Genomic DNA, 11,636 nt, shown 5'->3' on the forward strand with positions numbered 1-11,636 from the left:
GCTGCTCGTATATAGCAGCAGCTTTTTTTCATCTGAGATGTGGGTGCTGATAATATGTGTGTTTCAAGTTCACTTCAGTGGAAAATCCAACAGTAGTTTAAAATGTCACTGAATATGGTTTAAATTAATCTGTTTAGTGTTCTATTCACAATTCTGTTTTCTTCATAGCTCTGTCTTCATCCTTGAGGCAAAACTTGTATGCTACAAAACCTGTGTATTCTGTAAGACTCTAAACTTCTATTTCTACGAAGCCACTAAACTGACTAGACTGATTTCATCAATATGAAAACTGAATACTTCTACATGGTCTAAACCAGAACACAGATATTTATTTACGGGCATTCCTACTTCCAGACAAAGCCAGGGCATGACCAAGTATTGCTGGCGAGTGAAGAAAGAATTTCCTTAATTAGTTATAGTGAAAATACATATGACAAGTTACTTGCAGATAGGCCTACTTCTTTTTCAGGGAAACAGTGGTTCATACCTTTAATGCTTATATTTGAACTTTCAATGGGTTTTAAGAAGCACCATGCATAGCACTAACCTCTGGATGTTCTAGAAACATTTTAATTTTATTTTAACATCACTGTAGTGTCGTGTAGCTGATCTTTCATGCATGTTATATTCTCCGTTCCAATAAAATAATGTTCATGGATTTTAATGTAAATTCTGGTTAAAAATGTAGTATAAATGAATAAATACCTTTGGGAAGAGGTTTCTTTTCAGCTTTTTCATGTCTTTCAGGTCGGTCTTTTTGAATTACTAGAAATGAGTACAATTGTATATTAGGGAAAAAAATTCTACAAAGAATGAGAAAATATTGTTCAAACACAAAAACATCCCTGGATGTTTCACATTTCTTCGTTATTCCTGTTTTTCAATTTGCAAATTTCTTGCTTCTTTTTCTCAGGTTCCCTCACCTAACCAGAAGACCAGTCAGTCACACAGATCTGAAGCTTCGTAGGGAATGCTTATAGTGGATAATCCAGACGACACAAACTTGCTCAGCTCAAGCTCTGAGCAGACGCAGGCTTGACCTTCTTGTGCTCAAGCCAACGGGAAGTCATGCAGCTACATTCGTCTTACAGAAAGGTGTTTTTCTTAGTTTCAGCTCACCGTCATACAAACACAGCCAAAAGCCTGGTGCTCACACCAGAACCAGCTCAAGTGAGTTCATGTCTGCACAGGATATGCTGTAAAAACCCACATTGTTACGACCCGGAAATCCCCTCAAATTTTATGTGGAGTTTTCCATCTTTCCTGTCCTGGTCGCTGTTCAGACATTGCTGGAACAAAACAGCCTTGAGACCTAACTTGACACTTACGTGCTAACTACACCTTCTCTAACTGAATTCCAGCCTGGAATTGCTGCCTGTATGAGTTGTGATTGATATTTAGACTTGTATTTCTTTTTTAAAGATAACTGTTTCTTAGATGACATGTTTAAATAGCATTCGTGTCACTGGAGCTTTCTGGAACCTTTAACAGACCTGAAGAAGAACCCGAAGCACTTTTATAGAATGTAGAGAAAACCTGCTGACTATGGGGGAAGCTTGTTCCCTGAAGTTGGCCTGGACACGAGTGTCCTCGTTTCCTGGTGACTGTGAGTGGCTGAAATGGCTCCTTAACACTTCTGGTAGCTGATCCAGAGGAAAGGGAAGTGAACCTGGCCGTAGGCAGCTCAGCAGAACACTGCTGGCAGAAAAGTGCCTTTGGAAGCGCTGAGGGCAACGAGTGCCCTAGTGCACTGAGTCCTATAGGGACTCTCATGGCACGGAAACCACTCAAGAGAGGGTAGCATGTCTATCTGTCACACCACAGCAGCCTACTCCCCAGCCACAAAGTGGCCAAATTCTCCATAAAATTTCCCAGCCAGTGACTGGAGTCACAGCTAACGTTAAACTCATTAAAGCTCTAAGTGATTATTTGGTTAGCTAACAGAAGATAAATGGGTAAACAGGCTGGATGCTCATTAGGAGTATCACTTGGAAGTTATTTGCTTTTCAAATCTACACAGACACCATGGGCATTTATTTCCTCTGGATTTCAGTGAGATTTCACTTCATTAAAAAAAACCTTACACTTTTAAGTTATACACCAAAAGTATTAAAAATGACCAAATATGCCTTTAAAAGAGAGACTGGACAATGGCTACCTTTCACAGTCTTTTTTAAGGCCTAAACTCTTCATCCCGCTTTTTTTCTTTCTTCTCTCCTACTTTCCGTTTTACATTTCTCCTTGAGTAATGTCAAGTCCAATAAAGACTGGTGTGTACATTTGAATCTATTGAATCTATATTGTCTGAACAGAGTCAAATTAAACCTAATTAATTCATGCATCCCATCACCATGACATGAATCTGAATGCCATAGGAGAGTGATACTAAGATACATTGTATAGTATTTTTTTCTAAAGTTAACAGAGTAAAAATAAGAAGAGGCAAAGAATGAAGCCTAACCATGTGATAGAAGTACCTGGCTTCCAAAGAGCAATGCATGGAAAAGAAAAGGAAAAAAACAAAATCGCGGAGCAAAAACATTCATATGCCAATCAATAATAAACATTATTAAATGTTAATATTAAAAAATGGCATACCACAGCAAGCTGATGGAAGTTTTAAGCTCCCTGCCCGAAACACGGCTGAAAATGGAATTAGTCAAAAGAATGCTGAAAAATCACCTCTCATAATGATAATGCTTCAGAATATATATGATAATTAGCAGATATGTAAATCCTAACAAAAGTCACTTCTGCCATAGAGGACGGTACTAATCACGTACCAAAATGGAAATGTTATTCAAAAAACTAAAGGCAAAAAAAAGGAAATTCTATTTTTGGGTCTGATGGAAGACCCAGCCTGAGAGACAGTAAACAATCTTTCATTAGGTCTGCACCAGATTTGAAAACTGAAACACAAGAGAAAGCCTTCTTTGCAGGCAAAGTATTGAATCTCATTGTGGAGGAAAAGACATCAAGGAATGCAAATATAAAAGTCACAGGCTTATTTCTGTAGCTGCACGAGAATGATTCATAATTACCTCTGTGCATTGACACAAGAGAACTAAGCAAGAAATACACACTGAGCAAGTCTTCACTCAGCATCTGATCAGGAACTGCTCAAGCAGAAGTGAGAGCACCCAAAAAATGTACAGTATGGACTAGAAGTGCTTTGGACTTTAAATAATTTTCACACACTCCCAAACTATATAAGCACTGAAAATCTAAAATTGCACAATATCCATAATCTTCATTACCTTTAGAAGGTGTTTTCTTTTCATGTTTTTCTGGCTTCTCTGGTTTCTCTTTGTGAATAGCTAGAAACAAATAACAGCAAAATTAATGGTTAATAAAGAAGAGAAATGTTGCATTTTAAGTGAGAAAAAGGAGAAAAAACAAGCACCATGGCTATCCATGTGAAGACCAGGACTGATTTAGCTGCTGCTGTCTCCTGCTAACGCCAAAACATGATTCAAAGTTTCAAAAACTCATCTACCACCCCCGAGATACCTGCAACCGGCTGGGGAAGAATGGCCTTTCTGGCACAACCACAACCTCATGAAAGAAGTTAGTCAAGAGCAGTCATTCTTATTTACGTCGTTTACTGCTTCATTTGTTTGTTTGGTTTCTACTGTCATTTATTTGTTTATTTTGGTTTATTGTTATTGTTGAGCTTTCTTGTCGCCTTGGTTCATTTCTGAACTCCACGTAACTACTAACAGTTTTTCCAGCTATGAATGATTAAACACTATAATTAATTACAAATCTAATTGCAATGACATTATAACTAATGCTCTTCGGGGCTTTTTTGTTTGCTTTTAATTTCCACTTTACAAACTGAAATAAAGCACATTGTAATAACTAGCTTTGTGGCTCAAGTTTCACTACACCCTTGAGCTGTGCAATAGTTGCTGAGTGGTGGGTAGTGGGGAATATTCTCCTGTGTGGGCTCTGATTTGCTAATTTTTGTAATTAATGTTTACACAGTAACTTGTTCACGGGTGTGGAGATCTGATATTTGCACATGTTCATATCCCCTGAGGTACCCTACAGGGTCCAGGTGTGTGAAAACTCTCAGTTCTCTATTTATAGTCTCCAGCACATGACTTTATGCTGAGAACACAAAAATGTGTGTGTGAGCATTGCAATGTACTCCAGCCTCGTGCTGGTGTTTCAAAAGATACAAAGAACTGAGAAAGATTAAGCAGTACTAGATACATATTTATTGCAAGTAGCTACTTAAAGAATTAGTCCTGTGCCGTTCAAATGCCTCTGCAGCAGCACTACTCAGTATTGTATTTAAAAGGTTTTTTTCATGTGGCCCATCTCATTACCTTTGTTTACAGGTTGTCAGGTGTTTTTCCCGGATGACCATATTCTCTTAGCAACCATACTTACTGTGAGTGTTGGAAATACTCAGAGTTTATGCTAATCCAGAGTGTAAAATATATTGTCTCTCTTCCTCAGAAAAAAAACAACATGCAGAAGCCATACAGAACACCCCTCAGTCTGTATGTCTGCAAACCTTTATATGATCTCATGATTTTTATTCATAAAGTTCCGTAACATGCTTTTCAATCAAGGATATATATAACTGGAAATTGAGTAGACAATTAGTTCTAGGGTACCTCAAAATGTAAAATATGTTCTGATGTTAAATCATTACCTGCATGCCTTTCCTTTTTTTCAGGTTTTTCTTGTCTTTCCAGTTTGTCTTTATGTGTCACTAGGAAAGAAGAAATACGTTCATATTTATTAAAAAAACTGAAAAAAACTTAAGAATAAAAAATAATTCTGCCAAGATAAGCCTTGGGAGACAAAAGACAAACCATGTTAGTCCTGAGCTAACCAATACACATGTGCTGAGTGTAGATTATAATATATGGATGTGAGCAGACAACTCTGGTTAAGAAGTCACTGCTTACCATCCAAGTCATGGTACCCTGCCTCAGCTGTTTAGTCCAGTAACACCATCCCTTGCAATTGTCTGTCCATTCCTGAAAAGAGATTTTCAGAAAACTGTCAAAGACTAAGGCAGAGCTCACAGTAAATGCTGCTGCCTGCACAAGAAAGAGGACATCACTTGGGCCATCCCACACCCTGGAATCAATCCTGGAGCATAAGAGCATCACGTGCACAAGTGACACATCTGTCACTTGCCAGTTGGCTTGAAATAGATAACCAGTAATGGATATGGATAGCTGGTAACGGATACTGGCTGAGATCAGTCCCTGGCAATGATTAGACACCCAGTATGTGCAAAGTAAAAACTAATATTATGACAGTGGAAACTATCCGTATAGTACTATGCCATCCACACATTCACATAGCATTTTCCATTCACTTTTTTTTTAGGATTTTACAGAATAATTTTCCAGACAATTGGAAATAAACCTGTGGATTTTAGAGAGAAAAATCAGAAAAATTCATAAAAATCAGAGGTGAAACTGCGAGCTAGCTTAAACTCGTAAATCCTTGGAGATTTCATCCTAAACTGGAATGAAAAACTTCACTTGTCAAACATGAGAAAATAAAGAAGTTCATTTACAGTACCATGAATTCTGTATTTAATTGTAAGCAAAAGAAGGTGGTTAGGGAATGTTCAGGCAGTCATGATTTTTTTCGCAGTATGGTGATGAAATACATGGGAATGAGTTCCTGGCATAGCTGACTGAGTCACTTCTAAGTGACTGAGACGTTTCTAATTATTCTCCCGGTCTTTACATAACTGCCCTAAACTTAACCACACAATTTGGTTGGAAATTAGCACAGGGTGTTATTTATTCTCTCTGTACCTAAATCTTGAAAAGGGAATGTATTGAAAGCAGAAAATAGCAGTTAAAATGAAGGTATGCAGTGAAACTTCAGAGTCTCTCAATTGCCCTACAATGAAACGGGCCTTAGAAAGACACGTATCCATAGTCATAGTTTTAAAAGATAATGTACAGTCTAAAAGTAATGTTTCTTAGTACTGTGAATAGAGAGAATCTTTATATGCAGTAGAGTTTTAGTAGCAATTGTAGCAATACTTTACTAAACAAACCCGTAATACGTTCACTTTAAGATAAAATACATTTAGGTAGACAGAATATTAATAACAGTTATGAAAATTAAAGAGTGTAATTCTTATTCTTCTTCATTGACTGTCTAAGTTTGGCTGGGATTCTTTTTTCGTGTTCTACGAAACTTTTAAAAACATTAAGTATTATTTTCCCATTAAAACAAATTGTAGAGTTTCACAAGTTTTCTGTAGAATAACAGGAATAACATTTATGTTTTAATATGGGACATTATAGGCTTTGCTCTGTCATTTCCCCAAATCTCAGAAAAAATTTCTGTTGTTACCTCTATTCCATTTTCTAGTAATAAATATTCATTCTAATGGAAACCTGAACTTACGTGCCTGCCGTTAACCTGTGGAGTGAGTCTTGTTAACTCAATGTGCTTTGAGTTATTTACAGAAAATGGAAAAGCTATTGAGACCATTAGAAAAGGTCTAGTCAAGCATGAATTTCAGGAAGGAGTATGTTCACTTGGGCTGTGAGACTTGTGTTCTTGGTCTGAAATAAATAAACTGTCGTTGGATGTTGGGTCTTCCCTTTTTGGGGTGATTTAGTCTGATCATTGGGCTATCTGCTCTTCCTGATGGGTTCTTTCCTTCAGCCTGATACTTCTTTAAACACATTTTTATGCAAAGGACACATTTTCAGAAGGCTTAGAGTGTTTTGACAAATAGATATGTTCCGACAAAATTCCGTTTTGCCAAAAAACACCTCACAATATGCAAATGTGATGCTGGCTTTTAGATCCCAGAGCTAAATCAAGAAGTTGTGGGTGGAGAGGAAACAGTAATCTGATTCTGACTGTTATAACAAGAGGGTCTACAATTTCTTGTTGACATACATCACCAGCAAATTAGTAAATCCTCTCTAACACCCTCTCTCCAATATCTATGAAATGAGAGTGGGGAAATTTTTTCTCTAAGGCAGTCTCTGAAGCAGAATGCCTCCAGGGACCATGCCCTGTGTGTTATAATTTACTCATCATGTTTTGCTCAGAAGTATTCCCAAAGATAAATATGATGCTTGGATTTATTCAAGAAAAAAAAACCCACACCTATTTATGCTCTGGGCATCCTTCACATAAGTTAATAATACAGTAAAAACTTATTCATTAATGTCTGAATATAATTTAAACCTTTTTGCAGAGTAATGAATTCGAAGAGCTTTAAAATCCACATTCTCCTTCCAGATGGCTTTTACAACACCTCCTCCATCCTTAAACATAATCGGAATTTACAGGAAGGGTCTAAGAGTCAACAGATTAGACTGTTTGAACCCTTTGTAAAAAGGCAAAGAATATAAAATGATGAATACATACCCTTTAGGGGTTCCTTCCTCTCAGGTTTTTCTTGTTTTTCAGGTTTGTCTTTGTGAATGACTAGAAATAATACAAAAAACCCACAATAAATCTGTAATCTGGGGGTATTTTGTAAACTTAATATTTCATCAAAGTGATCAAGGAAAAAAGTTGTAAATTCAAATACTGGATTTTAGCTCTGAGTCACAGGTCCTAGATGATGTATAGACATTCTTAACAACAATATTTAATTCCTGGTCCAAGAGAAATATTTTTTCATTGAATAAGCCTTCAGATATTAGACAATATTTTTGTAAAATAAGTTCTTATTCAGCAACTTTGTGTGATCTCTTTTGGTCCTGTTACACAAGCACCCTGACTCTAAGATTTCTGACAGAGGAAATTATTCTCAGTCCTCGACAGCTTTGCTTTTTATTCTTAACAAAAAACGACTAGCATATTGCTATCCATGCTTTTATTTTCTTTATTGTTAGCTGTTACTTCAGCAACAGGATGGATTAACAAGAAAACATCTCTTTTAATCAGAGCAAAACTTCAGGAAAAGCAGCTGTTCAAAGCACAATCAACTACATGTCTTGCTAGAAGCAGGGAAACATGAATCTTTCCGGACTTTATTGTCCTCCCAACTCTCAGACCATGTGTTTGGACAAGGGTGTATTCTATATCCTGATGATTTAGATAGAGAAAAATGTTCCTTGTCAACCTCTACTACTAGAAGACTAGTGTTTTGTAATTTCAGGGGGAAAAATATTTTTTCAGGTTTCATTCAAGAAGTAAACCACAGAAAATACATCTCTGATTAGAAGACAGCTGTGAGCTTTGTACACAAGCACGGTGATGCTTTTGCATACATCCATTTCACCAGCTTTGCGGCAAATGTCAGTTCGCAGAGGTTCAAGCGTTTTTTTGTGTTGGTGAAATATTTCCTCATTAAAAAATAGGTTTATGTCTTTAAGAAAAATCATTCCAGATATTTAGTAATTTCATTATGTCTTGCATGTGTTTGCATTATCCAAACACATTTCCAGTCATAACAGGTAGATTATTCTTGATAACAATTAGCAGTATAGTGGAAAGAGATTGAAGGGAGATTTTTCAAAGCCTTTAAGGAATGTGAGCAGCCAATTTACACAAAAAAAAAAAAACCCCAAACCCAGGCTGTGAAGAACACAGCTGCACCAGCAATGTATTATTGATAGAATTACAGACTGTAACTCATTCTTTTGCTTTAGGACATGTAGTAGCACACCAAGGAAAAACAGTCTCCTTGCTCCCTATACTGTGTAGGACTTAGACTGCGTATTTTTGCATACTGCAGCATGCTTTTACAGCTCATATTTGTATTAGCAAGTGCTAGCTCTGTGCAAAACACTTCAAGCCAGTGTCTTGTCAGTTTTGGATGGGGCAATAACACAACTGCGCAACACTAGCTCTGTGATGGTCAATGGCAATTAAATACAAGCTCCGCACGTCAAACGGCTTTGTCGTCTCTAGCCAAAAATACTGATGAACCATGCAGAATGGTCTGTCAGTCAGAAAGCCTGGGTTTTGCCACACAACATCTTACTTGCATAAGGGAGACTGTTGGGTGTTTTTTAAAAATTTGTTCTAGTTTTTCTGTAGCATTTTCCTATTCCCTGCTTTGGAAAATAACAAAAATGAACCTTGAACAACACTAACTGTCAGCAAATCTTGAAGTGGACAGAAAAATATAATTTAAGTTTCCTTCTCATCATCGAATTTGTATAAAGGGCTAAAATGCAAGGAAATAGTAACATCTGTGTGGACTCCAAGCTAAAAACGTGGATCAGTTGGCTTCTCTTGACAAAAAAAGTAACTTGCTGTGTCTGGGCACAGAGCCTGGAATGTAGGTAGACAGACACCAGGCTGGCATAAAGAGAATCTATTTTCCTCTTCCCAGTGATAGGCTGCAGGCCATCTCTGGTTTGTCCAAGGGCCCTATCCCCATGGCTTCAGAGCTGGCTAATCTCAGACTGTGATGTTTACCGTTACCTCTTACGGACACTGCCAGAGCTATGTCTTTTGGGCAGAACCTTATTTGGGAAGGGCAGGGGTTGCCAAAAATTAAAGGGCTCATGTTTCAGGGCTGTGTCCAGCTTTTACTCTTCACAGTGCAGTGGGGACACCACAGTGTCACAAGGACATCAAAGTCCATGGGAGTTTTTGATATCACAAACTTATATATGATTTTTCTTTTGCATACTAACTGTTTCTTTTCCCTGACATGTTTTCATGTCCAGCTTCACAGGTAGTCCTAAAAGCTTAGTCATAGAAAATACTTCACTGCCTACAGATCCTTTCCAGATTTAGTTGCATTTCTATTTCTTTGTAAAGCCCACAGCGCTTAGGTGCAAGCATCAGGTTTTAGAAATAAGCCAGGCAGGCCATACTGCCATGCTTCTGTGAAACAAATCAGCGTTAGTAAGGTTTTCTTTTGCATATAAAAAACAGAGAAAGCACATAAAAATGTTTTTAAGGATGCTACATTAAGCACTCTTCAGCAGAAAAATGATGGAACTAAAACTGCATATTCAACTTTAATTTAACCGCTTTATTTGCTTTTTGAAAAACTTCATAGTCAAAAGATCACCTCTTTTCTTTTTTTTTTAATAGGGAGCTGGATTAATCCAGAAAAAAATAAGAATAACTAAAACTAGTTTCATGACAATTGTGTAAGCTAAAATTTTCCTGCAACGTAAAGAAATTTACTTGGACTTTGCAAATACCAAAAAAGCGTAAACTCAGAACGAGCCCTTATTAGCATTGGAAAAATGTATCACCCCATCCTAATTTTCACTAACCTATATTTTGGAAATTGCTGAAACACTTTTATATGACTTTGAATGAAGATTTAGCCTGAGGCAAAAAGATGAGTATGAAAAATTTCATCCTCAGTGACTGGAGTGTGGTAAATGTATAAATAATCTAAAATAGGAGATTATAATGGAAAATTTTAAGGTATTTTAACAATGAATCTCAAATTTATAAGAATATTGCTATCTACTTCACATTAAATTAAAAAAGAGAAGCACAGCATATACGTGAGAGATTTTTCCAAATTTCAGCCATATAATAGTGTATTTGATTTGCATCAAGTGGAAGACAATAGTGAAGGGGGATGTGATTTAGTGTTTTTCATTAAAGTGTTTGAGACAGAGAAATTCCCCACTCCCCTCCCCCACAAAAAACCCAACCGAACAAACAAACAAAAAAAAACAGATGAAAAAAGGTGTAATATGAAGACACTAATTCCATCCATACCTCAAGGAAGCAAAAATAGTTTCCAGCTGAGTAAGTCTTAAGTCTGCTGCTTGGTATAAAAGTAGGTGATGAGTGCAGTGAGCATGAAGCAGAGATTGCTTGCTCCAGCTAACTGACTAAGTGCTTGTCCACAGAGCAACATACAGGAAAGTTGAGATAAATTAACCAATAAATGGAGTTAGAGTGCATTAGTCTGAAAGCATTAAATCTCTGTGTAGATGCTTTTATTGAGAAATATAGTAAGCTTGGATGGCTATAACTTAATTCTTCTTGAAGGAACACTAAAAAAAAGAAAAAAAAAAAAAAAGGCAGCTTGATCTGGAGAAGGGTACAGGCTTCCAGGACCGAAATGATAATCTAAGGAAATTCCAGCAATTAAAGAGCTGTGAATGAACCTATACTTATTACAACCACCTCAGTTCCCTGTGAAGGGGGAAGAGGCTTGCCTCTGAGTTTGCCTAGCCAACAACAGACATGCACAGGCTGCTCACTGCAGTGCTTGACCTTGTGCTGTGTTTAGCCCTTCAACGCTGAACTTAAATGCCTATATAAGAGTATGACAATGTCTCAAGAGTTACATGAGTACCATTTAGGTTTAACTGCAGCAGTCAGACAGTGCTACATTCATCTGAACTGAGATTTGGGGTTGGAAACTACTGGTGGTAGTCAAAACGCCCACAGCATTAACTTCACTCTAGGCTGCTGTAAACCCGTACAGCTAAATAAATACCTGATGGTTGTATTTGGGCCACTACATCTATGTTGCTATCTGTACCAACTAGGATAGACAGACCCTCTGTCAGACATAAATACACCCTTTAACTTGCTAATTTTGTCAGCTTATGTGGGTTTCTAATATGCTGTGGATTTCTATGGTCCACCTCTATCTATTTAGCTGTCTCAAATGCCTTGTCTTCCAGCTACAGCAAGTTAAATAATGGGGACGCATATTTGTCTTTACAATCTCATAATTT

General features: G+C 37.2%; 1 protein-coding gene across 1 annotated transcript in view; it reads right to left on the reverse strand.

The window, feature by feature from the left end:
* The window catches only part of LOC104490070 (triadin-like), a gene marked incomplete at both ends in the record, with an annotated part of 41,387 nt that extends 33,947 nt beyond the window's left edge, over positions 1–7,440 (reverse strand). Inside the window, 4 exons of the mRNA XM_010132310.1 lie at positions 706–765; positions 3,258–3,317; positions 4,667–4,726; positions 7,381–7,440. Of these exons, the coding sequence (XP_010130612.1) occupies positions 706–765; positions 3,258–3,317; positions 4,667–4,726; positions 7,381–7,440 (240 nt within the window). The remainder of the gene's footprint in view (positions 1–705; positions 766–3,257; positions 3,318–4,666; positions 4,727–7,380) is intronic.
* Between the last annotated feature and the right edge of the window lie 4,196 nt (positions 7,441–11,636).

This window comes from Buceros rhinoceros, unplaced genomic scaffold (genome assembly GCF_000710305.1).
Source record: "Buceros rhinoceros silvestris isolate BGI_N320 unplaced genomic scaffold, ASM71030v1 scaffold653, whole genome shotgun sequence".
In the NCBI taxonomy this organism is placed as follows: Eukaryota; Metazoa; Chordata; class Aves; order Bucerotiformes; family Bucerotidae; genus Buceros; species Buceros rhinoceros.